General features: G+C 36.2%; 3 protein-coding genes across 9 annotated transcripts; 1 reads left to right on the top strand and 2 right to left on the bottom strand.

Moving 5' to 3' along the window:
- Positions 1–30: 30 nt before the first annotated feature.
- LOC102596554 (uncharacterized) lies at positions 31–6,865 on the bottom strand. The gene is made up of 11 exons (XM_006349034.2): positions 6,551–6,865; positions 5,204–5,398; positions 5,028–5,112; positions 4,788–4,863; positions 4,391–4,564; positions 4,072–4,174; positions 3,851–3,960; positions 2,962–3,051; positions 2,432–2,512; positions 1,449–2,291; positions 31–577 (listed from the first exon to the last, which is right to left on the bottom strand). The coding sequence occupies exons 1-11, from the start codon at positions 6,822–6,824 to the stop codon at positions 485–487; spliced, it is 2,124 nt and encodes a 707-aa protein (XP_006349096.1). The 5' UTR covers positions 6,825–6,865; the 3' UTR covers positions 31–484.
- A 2,256-nt stretch (positions 6,866–9,121) lies between these two features.
- On the top strand, positions 9,122–15,426 carry LOC102596898 (alkaline/neutral invertase E, chloroplastic-like). Of its 7 annotated transcripts, XM_015309460.1 has the most exons (8): positions 9,122–9,347; positions 10,335–10,384; positions 10,466–11,025; positions 11,821–11,986; positions 12,075–12,286; positions 13,001–13,494; positions 13,599–13,647; positions 14,788–15,426. In XM_015309460.1, the coding sequence occupies exons 2-8, from the start codon at positions 10,348–10,350 to the stop codon at positions 15,112–15,114; spliced, it is 1,845 nt and encodes a 614-aa protein (XP_015164946.1). In that variant the 5' UTR covers positions 9,122–9,347; positions 10,335–10,347; the 3' UTR covers positions 15,115–15,426. The 7 variants fall into 7 exon arrangements, with proteins under 7 accessions (XP_015164946.1, XP_006349099.1, XP_006349100.1 ...); XM_006349037.2 differs by having other exon boundaries at positions 10,290–11,025; XM_006349038.2 differs by having other exon boundaries at positions 10,305–11,025.
- Positions 15,427–15,642: 216 nt separating this feature from the next.
- LOC102598282 (putative low molecular weight protein-tyrosine-phosphatase slr0328) lies at positions 15,643–21,192 on the bottom strand. The gene is made up of 5 exons (XM_006349041.2): positions 20,777–21,192; positions 17,943–18,078; positions 17,534–17,601; positions 17,360–17,446; positions 15,643–15,941 (listed from the first exon to the last, which is right to left on the bottom strand). The coding sequence occupies exons 1-5, from the start codon at positions 21,125–21,127 to the stop codon at positions 15,873–15,875; spliced, it is 711 nt and encodes a 236-aa protein (XP_006349103.1). The 5' UTR covers positions 21,128–21,192; the 3' UTR covers positions 15,643–15,872.
- Between the last annotated feature and the right edge of the window lie 269 nt (positions 21,193–21,461).

The raw sequence follows: 21,461 nt of genomic DNA on the forward strand, positions 1-21,461 counted from the left end.
TACAAGAAATTACCCAGAAACCTACATTAATAATGATAAATGAACCATGTTAACATTGTAAACTAACTAGAGGAATGAATTGTATCCTCTATTCACCAATGGTGCATGGACCAAATTGACATTGTTTTTACATTGTTACCAACTAGAAAATGAATACTGACGTCCATTCAGAAGAGACTATTCCCCCTATGGCAACACATAGAAGGCCAACTAAACCAATAATGATACAAGGAACAAGTTCACATTGTAAATAGAGGAATGAATTGTAACTTCCATCCTGCATCCCCCCCCCCCCTCTCCCCCCTTGGTAACTCCGAAGTGCCAGCCAGACTAATAATGGTACATGAACCAAGTTGACACTGTAAACCAACCAGAGGAATATATTATAACCTCCATCCAGCAGAGATTTTTCCCCCTCTTCGGAAACATCAGAAGGCCAGCTCAATTAATAATGATACATGAACAAGTTCACATTGTAAACCAGCTAGAGGAATGAATTGTAACCTCCACCGAGTGGGACTTTTGGCTTAAATATAGCGGATGCCACCAAGCAAGGACAGTGCTGGAAACCCACACTCTGAGAAGAAGCAAAAGAAATAAATTAGTACAGGCTATCAGCTAATCCACTGAGATGAGAAGAAGAAACTGGGAGAGTGAAACAGAAATTGACACACCAAAACCAGCATGGAACGTTTGAACACAAGAACCAAAATTTTCAGGGATAGTTGTTTACACTATTAATGCCCTCGGAAATAGTAAACCTACATTTTTGTGTGTTTGGTATTAAAGGAAAATGTTTTCCTGGTGGAAAATAAGTAATTTTCTTGCTTATTTTTGGTGTTCGGTAAGTAAGTAGAAGAGGAGAAAGATCAAGTTACTGGTCAGTAGTTAGTTATAACCAGGAAGTTTTGTGCTACCATGCCTTCTGTATATGTTCAGTGATGCAGTAAAGGAAAAGAAACAGCAATAGAACATTGGTTGGGTTATAGGTGGATGTTAGAAGCACAAAGTAGAGGATCAGTGCCTGAGACAAGGCACACTATGAGAACAGAACAGCTACATATGAGCCATTTCCAATCTTTCTAGAATGGCCCTTCATTTTCTGAAGGCAAGAACAGAACAGCCTAGATATTTTAGCAGGGTTCAAAAAGAAAATATCTCCACTTTGGTCTAATCCCCTTGGATCAACCAGAAATCTTGGCCTAAACTGCTTTTCACCAGTCTCTGAAGGAAACTAAACCAATTGAGTAACTTGTTAGTCGTTGAAACAGCCCCTTCGTTTATCAGGTTCATATAATGATGAGCTGGCAATAAAAGCCTCAAGATTTAGGCTAAATAGCATAAATGATGAAGAAAAGCTGTATCAGGGAGGGTCGTTAGCTGTAGGAAAAGTACTACGTATCAGATTAGTATCACAAACACAGACATAAAAACAGACATCGACTTACTGGTATGCTTAGCAACACTCCATCCACATTGACCAAGACAGGTAAAGCTCTTCTTGCAGCGACAGGAATGGACTTCAATAAGAGGAGAGCTCTTTCAGCTGATTTTTTTGTACAAGCAGAACACAAGTTTATGTTGCTCATTACTCGTGACTCCACTGAAAGGGAACGTTCTTCATGAACAATGCTTCCATCCTCTCTTTTTGATAGCGTTGCTAGGTACAACCAATCAGCATCAATCATGTGACGGACCCTGACCATTTGATCATGGCCAAGGACACAAGAATTGCAAAAGTTACATATTTCTTCTCCAAAATCTTGGAGTTGATTAGAATTAATCATGAAATATGAAGTATAAGCGTTTTGTTTGCACAGATACCACTTCACTATAAATCTGTTCATGAAGTACCCAACTTTTTCAGGATGGAGTACTTCGCTTGGAGCAGAAGCTGTGCATTCTACTTTGTGTTCCACCTTGTTTTTTAGCGCAATATTAGTTTTGGACTTGAAATTATTGCTTTCCTCTCTCCGCAGAGAAATAATGCTCTTGTAGGTAGATTCACTAAGAATGCCTTTTCTTTTGGCTTCAGCTAAAACGGAATCAGAAGATGTTAGGTTCAAAAATTGCACTCCAAGCATACTTTGAGGGCACTGATCTGAGTATGACCTCCCATTTGCTACAATTTGCTCTACCTCTTTCGAAATAGTGCTGTTATATCCTTCGGTCGAGTGTGGATTTAGCAACTCTAGTGTCAACTCAGCATCAGTAGAGCAGGAAATCAATACTTTAGTGCCTTTGGAGCCAGGAGCAGGACAAAGGTAACAACCGGATGCAGTAACAGCAGTCTGCAGGTGCCATAAGTGATATACATTCGACAATGTGTTATTGAAAATCATCAATCTAATATCAAAAGAAAGGAATTTCTTGCCCACAAAAGTTTATACCATTTGTGTGCAAAGGTCGAGTTAAATTGGACTATATTCACCTTGCATGGGGAAGTCCGAATGTAGTCTAATAACAACTTTGATGCACTGCCTCTGACTGGCCTTTGCTTTTGTGAAACAAACTATTACAGAAAACAAGAGGATGAGTAAGTATCTATCATTAGATACTAGTCAAGAAAAGCTTTCTACAACAAAATACCTTGCCTGGGAAAAAAATTGATTATTGGCATAATACATAAATAGACACTAAAACTTTGCCTCAGCTAGCAAGTAAGCACTTAAACTTTGAGAGTGCACATCGAGACACCTCAACTTGGTCTCAACTGACAACTAAACACTCCAACTCGTTCCCAGTGTGTCTCATTGACACCCGACGCTGACGTGACACATAAATTTCGGAGGTGTCTAGATGATCATTTTGTAAGTTGGAGTGTTCAACTTACACATTGAAGATGAGTTGAGGTGTCTAGATGTTCATTCCCAAAGTTGGAGTGTTTACTTTCCAGCTGAGGCCAAGTTTGAGTGTTTGTTTATGTATTATGCCTACATGAAAAGCTAAAAGTGGCAATACCTGCAATAACAAAGCAATAAACTTGGAGAGGACTATGTCCTTCAATTCTGAAGGACTGAGGATTCCTAAATCAATCACCGCATACCCTTCCTGCTTTCCAGAAGAAAAAAAATTAAGGGCAGAGAGAGAATAAGAGAGAGCAGGAACATCAGGCTAAGATAAGGTACAGATCTACGTAGTGTTTTTCTTCTCCAGATGAAAATCATCACTAAGGAAATATTACACGGATAAGTTCTAGTCAAAATACCTCTACCAACAGTACCAGTAGTCATTGAAGGATTCCGTTCCAAGTTTTTCTTCCAAATGATTAGTTCATCTATATCCATTAAATTTTTTTCAGTAATACTTCATTGAATGTCAGCTGTTTAATGATTGGATCTTAATCACTCACATTCTGACAATAAGAAAGTGCAAATACTCAAACAATGGGAATGCAAGGAACATGCCTAGAAGGCTAGAACTATGACTTCTAAAATGCTCTAGGACATGCATTCAGATATCCCATTGGGGGGGAGTAGTAACATTTTCAAATTGGTAACTATGACTAACCCATAAGTCTAAATAAAGAACAAAAAATTACCAATGTCCCCCATTCCAAATAGAGACAAGCTTCATTTTGGCGTGGGAATACAAAAAATAAGGTTGAAATAAATGTTACTGATTCTGTTCTAGACAGGTACTGAACTGTCAACTATATGCAAGGAAAAGGGTGCTAAACTGCAAATTGACGACCAATACACCCCCCAAGAAAAGGCATGATTGAAAGCAAATGCAGATAGATGTCATTTCTCAAACATGTAGTACACCTGTTCTGAAGGCTATCAAGTATCACTAATGGAACAATGGATCTTTGGTTAGAATGCATTCCCAACCAAACTGTAGAACTCACAGGCATGATAGTCACAGCTTGATGGATTAGGTTGGAACAAATTTTGTCAACATGCAACCTTGTTCTCCGACAAGCAGCGATAAGTGCTTGCAACTCGGATCTGAAGATAGCTGCAGGAAAAAATATATATGATCAAGATACGGTAAATACAGGTTCCGTTAACAAGGTTCCTCCAAAACACTAGATGCATAATTAAGTCAAATGCACGAAAATCTACTCACATGATGCCAAGTCAGTCAATATCATCCGAATTCTATTACGAGCAAATAATGCACTTCTGTTTGTGGGATCTTCAACCCATTCTTGATTGGCAGCTAGACATATCTGCAATACAAGGTAATGCAACTTTAGAAGCTTCCAATGAACTAGGAAAAGGAATAACCATCTGAATCTTTTTAGCAAAATCTGCAGCCGTAGTTTAATCATTTAAGATCCTGATGAAACATTACCCTGAGCACTCTACTTACAGATAGACGAAGTCATTCAGGTTCAAAGGCTACTACGAAAATCTTCCAAACAGACAAACTGTAAAAAACAAACCTTGTACATATCTTCTTTAGGCAACTCCAGGAGAGGTCTCACCAATAAAAGTCCATTGCTACTCGCTTCAGCACTTAAATCTGGACATTTAGAAAACAGCTCTGAAACAAATGCCATTCCAGCGAGTCCAAGCACGCCACTATTGCGAGATAACCTGAGAATGAATAGTTCTGCCTGTAGAGTAATCCTATTAGCAATTGCTAAAACTATAAACTATGGTGTCAAAAGCAATAATGTTCAACTTACATTTGCATGAGGCAACATCAATTGTATTCAAATACCATTAGCTCTTTTTAATGTATTGACAAAAGCTAAACAGATTGCCATCTGATAAGTGCTAATTTTTTAGAGTCATAAAATACAAAAATCCACAGAGTAGATGCTATTATGACAATACCTGGTCATCTGCATGGTGTGCAGTCATCAACACACCAATCTGATGCCGGATGCAAGCACTTTGGAGAATTTCATACCTGAACAAATGATGAGGAACAACTTATTTACTCACAATAATGACGACATTATTAACATCAGGATAAATGTATAACATATAGTCGGTCAAAAACCAGTATGACCAGATATGACAAGGCTCAGAAATAGCATTTCGCTAAAGATAATTTGAAACTCTGGTAATGACCTCTTCTGGCGAGCTGCTTCTTGCAAGTGACCCTGCTTTGGCTTGCCTTCTGACCATTCACAGCAAGCAATCTCACATTCGATTCCTATACAAGGCCTACATTATATCTCTATTAAAAAGGTGTTAAGCAATGTTGCTACATTCATGACAAAGAAAAAGTTAAAAGGAATATATACCCATGCTTGTGACTCGGCGATGAACAAGGTGAGCCTCATCTTTACTCTCAGCACGAAGTCCATGATCAACTACCACTGCTAAAAGCCCGTCAACAAACTCATTCTTTTGAGCAGCATTACCAAGGTTATTGGTTTTCCATGCAGCAGTTAAGACACAGAGGGCCATGCTATCAGGGCCACCAGAAACGCCCAGAACTACAAAAAAAGGTTAAGAAGAAAGCTCATTTCCATGGTCACCATAAAAACTACATTTCCATGAAAAAATTTACGTGGAATCTGATATTTTTATCTAATAGTCGTTAAAGCAGAGAATAGCCAAACATGAAAAATTTACTTGGATTTGATATTTTTCATCTGGAGAACCTACCTATCAAAGAGAAAAATAAATCATACAGCTGTAATTTTCTTCCTTGGGCGATTCTTTATAAGCTACATTACATAACAAGAAAATTGTAAACCCATAAAACAAAAACTCATGCTTTTCAGATTTTTAAGTCAGGCAAATCAATAACAAAATGGACGAAAAGGCACTAGAAAGCTGCAACCTTTTATCCACTTTCGGATAAAGAGATCCTTCTTGAAGGGGACTCCATTCACAAATATCAAACCTGAAGCTTCTAGCTAAAGATGGAAGGGTACCTATCATCCCATGGAACACATGAAACAATTTCTCATGATATTGAGATTTTTAAGTTAAGCAAACCATTATACAAATGGATGGAAAAGGGTACTACAAAGTTGCAATCTTTTATCCACTTGGGGTAAAAAGCTCCCTGTTAAAGACTGCTCCATTCCCCAAACTCGAATCAAAAAATTCTGGTTAAGAATGGAGTAGTACTAATCATCCCATGAAACATGTAAATAGTTTCTCATGATATTAAGATTTTTAACTCATGCAAAGCAATTTTCAAATCGATGAAAAAAAGGCTCTATAACCGTCATACTCTAAAACAATATTTCATTATAACACCAAGTCTTTTTCTAAACCAATATTTTCAACAACAACGTTCTCAGTATAATCTCACAAGTGGAGTCTGAAAAGGGTGGTATGCACACACAGCCTTACCCCTACCTTATGAAGGTAGAGAGGTTGTTTCCAATAGACCCTCGGCTCACGTAACATATATCTAAACCAATTATTTCATTTTATACCATATCTACAACATGGACCTGGTGAAATTAAATTCTCCATGAAGATGCAAGTATCAGCATTTCACTATAACAGCTAAAAAATTATCCGGATAAACGACTGTACTATAAAACTGCAATCTTTTTCTCACTTTCAACTCTTCTTTCTTTGTACCCACAAAGTAAAAAAAAAAAATACAATGGAGGGGTAAAACTGACCAATACGATGATGGGGTTTGAGACCCACCATAGCCATACGCTTAGCAAATGCCTCTGAGTGTACTGACATGTCAATTGTGCCATTTTCTTGGAGGTGACTGCAACAACTGCACAGAAACCGAGGAGGAAAAGGAGGAGGTGAAAGAGAGAAACGGAGAGATGATGAAGGAGGGTAATAGAGTAATTTAGTTAATCTTGAAGTTTCAGAAATGGAATTTAGGAGAAAATGTGAAGAATTTTTGGTGTGTGTAGTAATCAAGAAGCCTCGCGCCATTGACAACAAAGCTTTCAACTTTTTTGAGGTTTGAGAGGTTACACTCGATAGAATAGGTGACTCAACAAAACGATGTCGTTTTGGATTTTTTTATGTTTTTTATTTTTTATTTTATTTTTCGAGTGCGGCTAGTGATTTTTTTTATATGTATGGATAAAGTGAGGATTCGAAACTTAATGATAAAAGTTAAATATCAGGATTGTACTCGTTGTCGACTTAATCCAATACCGTATAGCACGAGCAGATGACAGTCATGCAGACATGTGTCCATATTCTCAAAGGTATTTCTTTCAAAAGGATGGTATATCGAGCAATCAAGTAGTTTTGATTTAAATTTTTAAAAAATATTTAATATGTAAGACATTTATTTTAAAGGATTCGGCCGTGGAAATTATAAATTTTGATTAACTATTAGGTTCATCCTATTTTAGAAAATTACATCCTATGATCTTGAAAAATGAAAATAGATGGACTCGAATTTTTTGTACCCTTGAAGTTACAAGGATAAATGAAAAAAATTGTTAAGTTTGAAAGTTTGTCCATAAAACAAGCAGGATTGAAAATTCAAGACCCGAATAAATTTTAAGTTTGAGTCATAAAAATAATTCTCTTTTAATAAAAAAATATAAAAATTTAAATTAATTGAGCTTTAAAATAAATATTGACACTTTGAATCACACCTTACAAGCATCTCTTTTTCTTCTTCCTTGCATCATCTTCTTATCATGTATCCTACCACTAGTCGACGTATAATTCGTCTATCAAATAATTAATTGTTTTCCCTATAGAGACGTACGATAAAATTAGAATAATACAAAAAAAAATTAGCATGATCTTTGTGGAAGAAATAATACGCATAAATCAAATAATTGTATGGTCCACAGAAAAAATATTGCCAATTTGCAACAATGATGTAATTCTCATTAATTCATTTTTTCCAAATCTTGTGTTAAATAGAAAATAACTTATTAAAGTAATTGTAGGTAAATTTAGAGAAAATGATTTAAAACACCTCCAATTTATACCCGAAATCTCAACTACACACTCCAACTTTACGGGTGTCCTATTACCCCCTGAACTTCATATTTCTCTATTTTCTACCCACTTAAACTCTGGCCTCAACACATAAATCAAACAAATATTCCAACGTGATTGCACGCGCCGGGTCCCCCACTTCTTCAACTCCCAACTCCTGTTTTTCCCCCATTTCCCTCCTAAAACGTAAAAGACCCAAAAAAATATTCTTTCTCCTTTTCATCTCCTTTTCCATTTGCATATGCATTTCTGTTGATGATTGAAGGATTTTGCTGTGTATTTTCAACTTGATTTCGTAGTTTATCAACTGTATTTAGTAAAACGTTAGTTTTTTATCCCTTATTTTGAGTTTTTGCTTTATCCCTTAGGGTTTCTGTTGATTCGTGAAATTAAGAGCAACATTGGGTCTGATTCATCCATACAAAGCTTATTCAAGTTTTCATTTGCCATTTTTGATGAATTTTGAGAAAATTCAAAATTCAAATTAGGGACCTAAATAAGAAATAAGAGAAGATTACAACCCTAAATTCAAGATTTGAAGTAGAAATGAACATAAACAACTAAACCCTACTTATTTTTGAGAGAAAATCGTGAATTTTTTTATAAAAGGAACAAGGGTTAATGGTGGGGAAGAAGAAACAATGGTTTATTTAATGATGGGGAAGATGACCGTTGGAGAAAAAGAAAATTTTCGTCAAAATTTAAGGTGCTCTCACCTCCTATGACAGGTCAGCGTTTAAGTGTGTAGAAAATAGAGAAATATGAAGTTCAGGGGGTAATAGGACACCCGTGAAGTTGGAGTGTGTAGTTGAGATTTCGGGTATAGATTGAGGGGGTTTTAGACCATTTTCTCGATAAATTTATGATATATAACATACATTAATGATACTCAGTTATTACATGTTAAAATTTATTTGTGGTGTAAGACATTTAAATATTTTTACTATTTTCTTTTTAATTTATTCTCCAAAAAGTCATATGTTTTTTTCTTATTTAGAAATAATATAATTTTTTTTTAAAAATCATCCCTTTTGTTCCTTTTCTTAACCAACTCATCATTAGGAGGTTAATTGTTTCTAACAAAGACAATTGTTTCGAACTCAAAATCTCTTATCAAGAAGAATAAAGGAGATCTTATCATTCCGTCATAATTTTTATTAGTGTCAAATTCAACCCTCGAGATAGAGATAAGTAATAATTGGACAAGTTCATTCTTTCATTTTACAATTTATAAAATTCATGTTTAGTCAAATACCACGATGATTAGTTATATCACTACAATAAAAAAATCTTTAAACATGAATCTGTAGTGAGGTAAATGGTTAAACGTGTCCCCTGGTTGTCACTGTAAAGAACAACAAAAGTTTCAAGAATTTCCCCAGAAAATTCATAAAAAGCCCCAAGTTATTTTTCTGCAAGATTTTACCTTTAAATCAGTAACAATAAAGTAAACTTCTTCACAAATTATATTCCAATCTTGTAAACTAGGTAAGCAAATTCAATAACCCCTTTTTCTTGTCACCACATATATATCTTTGTGTTAGTGCTCTCTTCTTCTTTTCCCTTCCTCAAGAATCTCTCTTTGTTTCAAAGTTAAGATCTTTGAGAAAGATGTGCTCTTTTTTGAAGTTTCTTGGTCTATAAACTAATAATATGGTTCCAGTTTACTCAATCATTTTGCTGAAATGTTCAATTGAAAAGGGTCTTCTTGTTAAGGGGTGATGATTGATGACCCTTTGTAGTTAGCTCAGTAAATATCTCTTTGTTTTGCAAAGTTAAGATCTTTGAGCAAGATGGGGTCTTTTCTTATGTCTTATTGAAGCTTTCCTTGGTTTCTAGTTTTCTCCATCATTTTGCTGAAATGTCAATTGGAAAGGGTCTTCTTGTTAAGGGGTGATGATTGATGACCCTTTGTAGTTAGCTCAGTGAATATCTCTTTGTTTTGCAAAGTTAAGATCTTTGAGAAAGATGGGGATTTTTCTTATGCCTTGTTGAAGCTTTCTTGGTTTCCAGTTTATGAAAAGGGTCTTCTTGTTAAGGAATGATGACCCTATGTAGGTAGCTCAGTGAATATCTATTTGTTTTGAAAAGTTGAGATTTTTGAGAAAGGTGGGATCTTTTCTTATGATTATTGAAGCTCTTCTTGATTTCTAAACTGATACTATGGTTCCTGTTTTCCCATCATTTTGCTGAATTGTCCATTAAAAAGGGCCTTCTTATTAAGGGATGATGATGACCATTTGCTGTTGTCACTCTGAGTTTATTTAGAAAAAAAGTAACTGTTGTGGCTGCAACAATTTGGGTTATGTCTGTTCAGCTTATTCAATTCTTGTACTTGTCTATTTCAAGAACTACTGGTTCATGTTAAAGATTGTCCTTTTTTCTGTATTAAGCTATGTTATTTCATGTAAATGTGTTGATTAAATCCAGAAATTATTACAATAGATGCAAAGCTGAAGGTATCATCAATTTCAGATACTTATTGACAATGGGGGCTTCAGAAGCTGCCCTACAACTTTTATCCGGTACGCTTTCATTTCAAGTCCGAACAAGTTCAATCTTGGCGAAGTCAAACTCTTTACTTTGTTATGAACGTTGTTTTAAAGCTAGAAATTGCGGGGACTGGAGGTATAAGCAGATAAAGGGTTTAAAAAAGCTGCAAGATTGCTCGAGTTTACATGCTTTTCGTGGCTTACATAGTGTTTTCCGGGGTGAAAAGATTTATAATCGGTCCAATTTATCGATCTGCAATTGCCAACAACCTGAAAGAGTCAGTGAGACAATCATTAAAGGTGGAAATGGAAAGTCAATGCACACTGTGCCTCCAAAGATTCCAAATCTTACTCCAGATGAACAGAACATGAAGCAGGAAAATGGAGCTAGGCCTTTCAGTGAAGGTTTTAAAACTGCTGCCTCAGTTAATAGTAGGCCTAGAACTAACACGGAGTCTATTGAGGATGAAGCGTGGCATTTTTTGCGAGCTGCCATGGTTTATTACTGTGGCAGCCCAGTTGGAACTATAGCTGCTAATGATCCAAGTGAAGCAACTATGCTAAACTATGATCAAGTATTTATACGTGATTTTATACCTTCTGGGATAGCATTCCTTCTAAAAGGAGAATATGATATCGTGAGGAACTTTATACTTCACACGCTTCAGTTGCAGGTAAAATGACTCAAGTTATCTCAAACAACTACTTTGTTCTGTCTTCAGCTTGATTGCTTTCATATTGAAATTCATGTCTGTTGTAATGCACATAACTTTGGGATTTCACTGGGTAAGGTCTGCATACACTCTACCCTCCCCAAATCCCACCTGTGTGATTTCACTGGGTATGTTGTTGTCTTTGTTGTTGTAATGCACAGAACTTTGTTCTATTTATACTTGTGAAGGTGATTCAGCATGTAATTGGATTCCTTTCAATAGCATCATATGCTTGTGTTTATAATAACAATTTTGGCTCGTTATGATCCCCAAAATAGCCCCCTTATTATTATTATAGAAGATACACAAAGTCTCCGCTGGCAGATTTCCCTCCAATTGAGCAATTATTTGTAATATCTGCCGCTCTGCTAGCCCCTGGTATGCACAAGTTAACTTTCTTAGCTCTTTCCTAGTTACCTGTGAGAGATGGCTCTTTTTGAACCTTAGGTTACCATTAGAAATAGTTCTCCAGTACAATGAGTAAAACAATGATATTTGATGCATGGTTTCTTCCCGTCTTCCTAGCCTTGGTGGACAGAGTTACCTGGTACTTGTTGGTGGTGGGAGGGAGAGGTATCCCGTGGAATTAGTTGAGAAAACTGATCCGGACACCACAGTTTTCAAAATAAATAAATAAAATATTTGACTCATGTAAACTCATTCATGAGATTCACTTTTCTTAACTCTGTGAAGTTGAAAAAGTTTTCGCTTCCATTAGTTTTTGGCCTGTTAAGCATCTTCTTCTATTCCAAACAGAGTTGGGAGAAAACAATGGATTGCTATAGTCCAGGTCAAGGACTTATGCCTGCCAGCTTCAAAGTGCGTACAATTCCACTTGATAATGACGAATCTGCAACTGAAGATGTACTGGATCCAGACTTCGGCGAGGCAGCAATTGGTCGAGTCGCACCTGTGGATTCAGGTGATCTTTGATAACTTTCGATGCATGTCTTTTGTATAGCAAATTTGGTGTATGTCTGATGATGTGTGACTCCATGAATTGATTCCAGGATTATGGTGGATTATATTGTTGCGAGCATATGGGAAATGCTCTGGAGATCTTTCTCTTCAGGAGAGGGTTGATGTCCAAACTGGAATGAAGATGATACTCAGGCTATGTCTTGCAGATGGCTTTGATATGTTTCCCACTTTGCTGGTGACTGACGGTTCTTGCATGATAGATCGTCGCATGGGAATCCATGGCCACCCTCTGGAAATTCAGGTCTTTTCTTTTTCCTATCTGCAACAAGCTTGTCATTTTTTCTTCATTTATTAATTTTACTTTCCCATTGAGCGGATGCCTGAGTTTTACGTTTCTTCTCTTATATCATCTTGTCGAGGAAGCCTTCTTCTTCTCCTTATCCTCTCTTCGGGTAAAGATACTCACTGTCGAGCGGACCATCATTTGAATGATCTCAGCAAAGAGTTTAAGTTTATCACCAGAATATATACCAAGTGCAACTCCTTATTAACAAATAAGACAGATGGAAAGGTGAAATTATTCATGTTAAGATATTCACGGTAGGTTCTATGCTAATCATATTAGCAACAACTACATACTCAGTGAAATCCCACAACTCCCACAACTGGAGTTTGGGGAGGGTAGAGTACCCAGACCTTATCCCTACCTTGTGGAGGTAGAGAGACTGTTTCCGAAGGATCCTTGGCTCAAGTGCAGCAAATCAAAGTAGTTATGAAAAGGAAAGTGAAGAAACCATAGAACTAATAAGGAGAGCATTCAGGAAACTCTTTTTTTTTTTTTGTATAGCCAATATAGCGTGATAGGTTGTCTTGCTGTAACTACAGAATGTCTATTGGTTATCCATACGCTAACTACATATTACAAAATCTTTTTTTTCATTCCATCATTTGTCTCTCTTCTTTTCTTCCAAAAAGACTCTGCATAATTATGCACATGACATTTCATGCTTTGCAGGCGTTATATTATTCAGCCTTACTTGGTGCACGGGAGATGCTTGCTCCAGAGGAGGCATCAACAGACCTTGTTAGGGCACTTAACAATCGTTTGCTAGCATTGTCATTTCATATTAGGGAATACTACTGGATCGATGTGAAAAAATTGAACGAGATTTATAGATACAAAACGGAGGAATATTCATACGATGCAATCAATAAGTTTAATATATATCCAGATCAAATTCCTCCCTGGCTGGTGGAATGGATGCCTAGTGAAGGGGGTTATCTTATAGGAAACCTGCAGCCAGCTCACATGGATTTCCGGTTCTTTTCACTTGGGAACGTTTGGTCCATCGTAAGCAGTCTTGCTAACATAGATCAGTCACATGCCATTTTAGATCTTATTGAAGCCAAATGGGAGGACTTAGTAGCTGATATGCCACTGAAGATATGTTATCCTGCTCTTGAGGGCCAGGAATGGCGCATTATTACTGGTGGTGATCCGAAAAACACGTATTGCCTTCATCTTTTTTTCCTATTTTCTTCTTGTAATGTGTATATTGTTTTCTATCTTCATCGTAATTTACCTCGCTAATGTTTTTGAATACTTGGTGCAGGCCTTGGTCTTACCATAATGGAGGATCCTGGCCAACGTTGCTCTGGCAGGTACGTTTCCGTTATTCAGTATGCACACCTCTGATTCATGCTTTCGGCACGTATAGCTTCCACTGCTTCCTATCTGAATCTGATTACATACAACTGTATTACACACACACATATGCATGCATGTATGTATGTATAAATATGTATGTTTTTTTAAAAATTTCAAAAAATATATATATATATATGTTTTTCGTATGTGTATAAATATGCATGTAACTATATATATGTTACCATTCAAAAAAAAAATGCATGTATGTACGTTTGTATAGTATAAGTATAATTTGTGTGTGTTCGAATATCTAATAAAAAAAGTTTTTAAGACAGAAAATTGACGCGGGTGCATGGAGCAGATCTCCCCATGCACGAAACATGTTGAGGCATTAACAGCATAGAGTTTTGTGGTGACTGTTAACTGTTTAGTGGCATTTAGAGCATGGTGTCACGATCGAGTGAGCCTGGAGATGAGTCTTAGCTTCACCTTTAAAAATATTGGAGGTGATCTAGAGGAGTGACGCCAACATTAGAATCTATAGGGTTGAAATGCATAAAAACTCCAGATCGAAAACTCATGTCCACATCTTAAACACTTCTTCAGCGTGTGTTCTGTCAATTGATTCCGATTTACAAAGTGACTAAATGTACGAGCATGACATTCACAAGCTTGATATACTGCATTGTGTTAGAAGGAAATTTTAAAATTTGGTGTAGAAAGTGTCTGGTCTATTTGTTAAAGGTTTAAGTTTCAAGATGTCTTTAGCAGCAGATAGAGTGATCAACGATCTTGCGATAAATCCCATAGATGATAAGATCGAATAAGCATCAAACTATAGTAACAACAACCAGGTTGTACTTTATGTACTCTCCTCATTTTATTGATTTCATGTCCTTTTGGATTATCTACTTGAAATGTAGCTTTTGTCACTGAAGTCATTATCTTTAGTTTTGTGCAATAGATGAGTTATCGATGTGTTAGATGTAACGTAAGAACAACGCCAATTAGAAGTATATAGCACTGGTTAAATAATGTCATCTCGTATGTGCATTCACGGAAATGTTCTAACATAGATTAGAATCGAACATGTGAAGAGATCCATTGACGGTAGAAAAGATGAGTTGATTATTTTAAATGTGAACTGTTTTCAGCTGACTGTGGCATGCATAAAAATGAAGAGGCCTGAAATTGCTGAAAAAGCAATTAAGATCGCGGAAAGACGCTTATCCAGAGATAGGTGGCCTGAATACTACGATACAAGGCGAGGAGGGTTCATTGGGAAACAGGCACGTCTCTTTCAGACATGGACTATTGCAGGATATCTAGTGGCAAAGCTGCTTATTGCCAATCCAGAGGCTGCAAAGATGGTAATCAATGTGGAGGATACAGAACTTCTAAGTGCTTTTTCAAGCATTCTGAGTTCAAATCCAAGACGAAAACGTTCACGAAAAGGAGTTAAACAGTCTTTCATCATATGATAGTTTTCTTTTTGTTACTTAAGCCTTAGTGTGTACTATTGACCTGAGATGAGCTCAAATGGAATGATATTGTCAGTGGGGATTCATATAGTCGACCCCCAAAATGCTCGAGATTGAAGCATACTTCGTGTTGTTACCTAAAGCCTTTGTATAGTTACTATATATCTGCGCGATATACATACTAGTGTTGAAAATTATGTAGCAGCATGCCATGTAAAGGTGCTGTACTGTATCAACTTTCCCTCAATAGTATTTTTCCGGCATGTCAAGGGGATTCAACAACTTATATATAACCAAAAGAACTAGTTTTTACCCTATTTGCACAATATTACTTTTTCAGCAAGAGGGATTCACTAGCTCTGCTCCTGCTTCCTAACACATAAGAAAATAGCATGAGCAAAGAAGAAAATGTCTCATGACCAAAGATCTTCAGCAGAATTGGCAGGTGGTAGTGGATCATTTTTTCTTCGAGATATTTTTCGCGAAACAAGAGGGAGGGAGGTGGGAAACAGGACAAAGTACATGGACTAATGTCAAGAAGGTTCATTATTCATCTTTAAATTTGTATTTGTAGAGATCTTTGCTTAACTTGCCAGGTAAACAACAAACACACAAGGCATACCATGGACTAGAACCAGACTGGCTATACAAGCCGCGGTAGTTCAAACAATGAGCAGTAGAGTGCATGGTATATGCTTTGAATAACCAATTGCCTAATTGGCAGTAAGAATACTGGTGATAAAAGTACATCTATGAACCTAAATTTTGTTCTCTGTCACAATGCTTTCCAACAGTGAATCACAGGCATCTTCAAGCATATCTAGTACCTGTGAGCAAGATGTAGTGGAGTTGAGAATTAGATGCATGTTGCTGGCAGTAAGCATCAACCGCACATTTAACAGCGAACAAAAGCAAACTGACTCATCCAAATGAATAGTGTTGACACATAGACTGTAGCAGCAAAACACCAACTTAGTAAATTAATAAGGTCTTTTAAGACCTTCAGAAATGACCTCTTGCAGAAACTCTTCTCATTGTAAAAGAGCTTTTGCTTTTTTAAGAAGGGGCTTTTCTAGCATTTTCTGTGGAAATCATACAACAGGTATTAAAAGAATTTGTGCTTGGCTTATTGAGAAGACCTTGGGAAACTACAAAGGTATCCAAATTTCCATGCACTTATTGAAACATCAAATTATAATTTTTTCTTCTAGATATAAAGTCCTCTTACAACATTCAAGGACTTGGCAGAAGTTCTCCAAAATACCTCCTTGGATTTTTCCAAACCAAATATTCCAAAACGATCCTTGTCGATAGCATAAATTTTAGGACTATTTTTGTCCTATGTACTTTTTTGAAGATACCTATAAGGCTAACTAAGGCTGATGAAAAGACAAGCATCAGGATTCATGTGTAGGACTTAGTTCATAGGACCTGTTGGGGAGGGTTGAGGTCAGGATAAGGGAGTTAATAAATGACTTCAGGGAGATTGAGGGACTGGAAAGGGTTAGACCGTTAGGGAGTTCGAAGAATGGAAAAATGAGAAGGTAAGAAGTGAAGGGAGAGTTGGCTACGAGGGCTATAATTCAAGAGACCATTCCTTTTTTTTTTCTCCGTGCAGCCTAAGATATTAAGAGGGAAGGAAATATGAGGTGAGAAGCTGGATAACTTTCTATTGAGTTGGGCTTTAATGCATGTAAGCATGAGTAGGGTGGCTATTGTGTGCACCTTTCAAATGACACTAGTTTTTCAAGATCAGTCTTCTAGTATAAGAAAAGGAATAGATAACATATAAACTAAGCAGAGTAAGTCACTCACTCATAATTTCAGAGAACACGTAAACTACACTTTTTTCTTCATTATTCTGAAGTACTGAGGACAAACTCAATGATCTCTCCTGTTCATTATCCATTCTTTCCATGAAAATGTGGTTAGCAATTGTGTATCAAGAACACTGGGTCTTTAAACCATTATTCTTCTGTATTGTTTGACAGTTTGAGGCATTATATGGCATAGTATTGAGAATTAACTACTTAATTCAAGCCAACAGAACATAACCTATTGTGTTATAACTATCATAATGCTCCATCATTAAAATTAACAAAGTAAGAACTGTGAGAATTGAGATTCTCCAGTATAGCTAGGAGCAAGAAGCCTTCCGCCATCTAAAATGTGAAAATCAGGCAGCTTTTGGGTTATTTATCATGTCGTAGCAAGATAAACCGATTATGAGATTATCAAACATTACCTTCTCAAAACCTTGAGCTCCACCATAGTAAGGGTCTGGAACTTCAGTTTCTTCATGCTTCTTACAATAGGAACACATCAAGCGGACCTGATTGTTAAAAGCACTTTTAGGATAACAGACTTAAGAACTGCACTTGATAACCAGTACCAGTATAAGACTTATAGATTCAAAAACCTTTTCAGCTGCATCAGCTGGCAATGGCTCTCTATGGATCCACCTCTCCAGAGCCCCAAGTATATCAGCTGTGAGTTATAAAACAATTCAGTTCTTGATACAGTACATATGTTCAAACCATCAAGATTATACCAAGAAGTTGTGGAGCTGAACTTAAAGTAGGAAAATCAAGATAGACCCTTAATTTTGAGGTCTCGGGTTCAAATTTCAGTGGAAGCAAAACTTGGTGGACATAGTTACCAGATATATGTGTTGGTGGAAGGTAACAGGTACCTATGGAATTAGTCCGGGTATGCACAAACAGACCCAACACCACGTTTATTAAAAAAAAAGAAATGGGCCTAATAGAAAGAAAAGCTAAAAAAAAACCATAACCCAGAACTTGACAAAGGATTGTGCAATAACCCACATTTGTTTTGCTCATCCATAGCAAGAATGAGATCAAAATCTTTGAAATCAGAAGGCCTAATTGGCCTAGATATAGACGTTATCGCAATTCCACGCCTTTTAGCAGCAGCCCTCATTCTTGGATCAGCTTCATTCCCCTTTAAGACAAACAAAAACAACAGCAACATTATAACATGATCAACTCCAAGAAATAACCAAAACCATAAAAAATTACAATTTTTACACACCTAAGTGTCAATGGCAAGACCTCATGATAATCAATCCTACGAGCAGAATCAATCTTAAATTACAAAATTAACAGACACCCAGTGAAAATACCTCATGATAATTAATAGTACCAACAGAATCAATCATAAGTTACAAATTTTACAGACACTCAAATGGAAATACCTCATGATAATCAATATTACCAACAGAATCAATCATAAACTACAAATTTTACAGACCCCCGAGTGGAAATACCTCATGATAATCAATACTACCAGAAGAACCATTGAATCAATCATCAAAACAAATTTTACAAACCCCCAAGTGGAAATACCTCATGATAATCAATACTACCAGAAGAACCATTGAATCAATCATCAAAACAAATTTTACAAACCCCCAAGTGGAAATACCTCATGATAATCAATACTACCAGAAGAACCATTGAATCAATCATCAAAACAAATTTTACAAACCCCCAAGTGGAAATACCTCATGATAATCAATACTACCAGCAGAATCAATCAAACACTACAAATTTTATGGACTCCCAAGTGGAAATACCTCATATTAATCAATATTACCAGCAGAATCAATCATAAATTACAAATTTTAGAAACACCCAAGTGGAAATACCTCATGACAATCAACAGTACCAGCAAAACCAATCATAACTTACAAATTTTACAGACACCCAAGTGGAAATACCTCATGATATTCAATACTACCAGCAGAATTAATCAAAATTACAAATTTTTCAGACACCCAAGAGAAAATACCTCATGAATCATGATAATCAATACTACCAGCAGAATCAATCATAAACTACAAATTTCACAGACACCCAAATGGCAATACCTCATGATAATAAACAGAACCAGCAGAATACAACAACAATTAATCCCACAAGTAGGGTCTGGGAAGGATAGTGTGTACACAGCCTTCCCCATGCCTAATGAAAGTAAAGAGGCTGTTTCAATCTTAAATTACAAATTTTACAGAGCCCCAAATGGATATACCTCATGATAATCAATACTATCAGCAGAATCAATCAAAAAGTTACAAATTTTACAGACCCTCAAGTGAAAATACCTCATGATAATCAATACAACCAGCAGAATCAATCATAAACTACAAATTTTACAGACCCCCAAGTGGAAATACCTCATGATAATCAATACTACCAGCAGAATCAATCAAAAAGTTACAAATTTTACAGACCCTCAAGTGAAAATACCTCATGATAATCAATACAACCAGCAGAATCAATCATAAACTACAAATTTTACAGACCCCCAAGTGGAAATACCTCATGATAATCAATACTACCAGCAGAATCAATCAAAAAGTTACAAATTTTACAGACCCTCAAGTGAAAATACCTCATGATAATCAATACAACCAGCAGAATCAATCATAAACTACAAATTTTACAGACCCCCAAGTGGAAATACCTCATGATAATCAATACTACCAGCAGAATCAATCAAAAAGTTACAAATTTTACAGACCCTCAAGTGAAAATACCTCATGATAATCAATACAACCAGCAGAATCAATCATAAACTACAAATTTTACAGACCCCCAAGTGGAAATACCTCATGATAATCAATACTACCAGCAGAATCAATCAAAAAGTTACAAATTTTACAGACACCCAAGTGGAATTACCTCATGATAATCAATACTACCAGCAGAATTAATCATAAACTACAACTTTTACCAAAACCAAAATACCTCATGATAATCAATACTACCAGCAGAATCAATCAAAATTTACAAATTTTTCAGACACTCAAATGGCAATACATCATGATAATCAATAGTACCAACAACAACATACCCAGCTTAATCCCACAAGTGGGGTGCGGGAAGGATAGTGTGTACGCTGCCTTATGAAGGTAAAGAGGCTGTTTCAATCTTAAATTACACATTTTACAGACACCCAAGTCGAAATACCTCATGATAATCAATACTAGCAGCAGAATCAATCTTAAATTACAAATTTTGCAGACACCCAAGTGGAAATACCCCTTGATAATTAATAGTGCCAGCAAAGTACAACAACATATCCAGTGTAATCAAGGTAAAGAGGCTGTTTCAGTCTTAAATTACAAATTTTACAGACACCCAAGTGGAAATACCTCATGATAATCAATACTACCAGCAGAATCAATCAAAAAGTTACAAATTTTACAGACCCCCAAGTGAAAATACCTCATGATAATCAATACTACCAGCAGAATCAATCATAAACTACAAATTTACAGACCCCCAACTAAAAATACCTCATGATAATCAATACTACCAGCAGCACCAATCTTAAATTACAAATTTTACACACCCAAATGGAAATACCTCATGATAATCAATACTGCCAGCAGAATCAATCAAAAAGTTGCAAATTTTACAGACCCTCAAGTGAAAATACCTCATGATAATCAATACAACCAGCAGAATCAATCATAAACTACAAATTTCACAGACACCCAAATGGCAATACCTCATGATAATAAACAGAACCAGCAGAATACAACAACAATTAATCCCACAAGTAGGGTCTGGGAAGGATAGTGTGTACACAGCCTTCCCTTCTACAAATTTTACAGAACCCCAAGTGAAAATACCTCATGATAATTAATAGTACCAGCAGAATCAATCTTAAACTTTGAATCAAGCCCCCTTTTCTTAACCAAATCCGTAAAAACACCTTCAGCAGCTGGACTTCTGCATATATTTCCAAGACACACAAAGAGAACAGAAAAAGGTTTTGTACTTGGGTCCATTCTTGATTCCATTAAAGCTTTGATTTTTACACTTTTATAGCTTTCTTTAAGAAGAAATGGGTATTTAGAAGGAAGAAGAAAAGTGAGAAATGGGAATTTGAGAGAGTGAGGAGCAGCATAGTGAGAGTGATGGCAGTTTGGTAATTTTGAAGGGGTTGGAATTGTCACCGTACTAAAGAGTAAGGACCTCATCACTCAAAACTCCAATGGTGGTTGGTTCTGATTTCTGATAATGCAAGAATAAAGCTAAAAGATATTTGAGAAATGAGAAGTCATTTTAAAAGTGAAAAAATTAAAATCATAAAATTTCATAAATAGCTATAATTTGAAATGTAATTACGAAACATAGCTACAATTTGCGTATGTATGAAATATAATTGTCGTTTATGTATTAGGCGGAAGAGTTGTATTATGTAAGTATCAATTGTATCAAATATATATCAGTTGTATCATATATTATATCAGCTGAAAACATGTGAAAGAATTGTAGGGAGGGGGCAAAGTTATATTCATGCAATGGATATCA

The sequence above is a fragment of the Solanum tuberosum genome, unplaced genomic scaffold, assembly GCF_000226075.1.
Source record: "Solanum tuberosum cultivar DM 1-3 516 R44 unplaced genomic scaffold, SolTub_3.0 scf00101, whole genome shotgun sequence".
Classification (NCBI taxonomy): domain Eukaryota; kingdom Viridiplantae; phylum Streptophyta; class Magnoliopsida; order Solanales; family Solanaceae; genus Solanum; species Solanum tuberosum.

Bases quoted from the DNA above. Each gene is read 5' to 3' on its own strand.
- LOC102596554 (XM_006349034.2), bottom strand. From the start codon at position 6,824: ATGGCGCGAGGCTTCTTGATTACTACACACACCAAAAATTCTTCACAT. The intron at 5,399-6,550 runs GTCAGTTTTACC...CTTTTTTTGTAG, and splicing joins CAAACCCCATCATCGTATTG to TTCTGGGCGTTTCTGGTGGC. The intron at 2,513-2,961 runs GTATTGCCACTT...TTTCTGTAATAG, and splicing joins TTATTGCTTTGTTATTGCAG to TTTGTTTCACAAAAGCAAAG.
- LOC102598282 (XM_006349041.2), bottom strand. From the start codon at position 21,127: ATGAGGTCCTTACTCTTTAGTACGGTGACAATTCCAACCCCTTCAAAA. The intron at 18,079-20,776 runs GTATTTTCACTT...TTTGTCTTAAAG, and splicing joins GTACTATTAATTATCATGAG to GGGAATGAAGCTGATCCAAG. The intron at 15,942-17,359 runs GTAATGTTTGAT...TCTTGCTCACAG, and splicing joins GAGCTCAAGGTTTTGAGAAG to GTACTAGATATGCTTGAAGA.
- LOC102596898 (XM_006349035.1), top strand. From the start codon at position 10,255: ATGTTATTTCATGTAAATGTGTTGATTAAATCCAGAAATTATTACAAT. The intron at 13,495-13,598 runs GTATTGCCTTCA...TACTTGGTGCAG, and splicing joins GGTGGTGATCCGAAAAACAC to GCCTTGGTCTTACCATAATG. The intron at 13,648-14,787 runs GTACGTTTCCGT...AACTGTTTTCAG, and splicing joins GGCCAACGTTGCTCTGGCAG to CTGACTGTGGCATGCATAAA.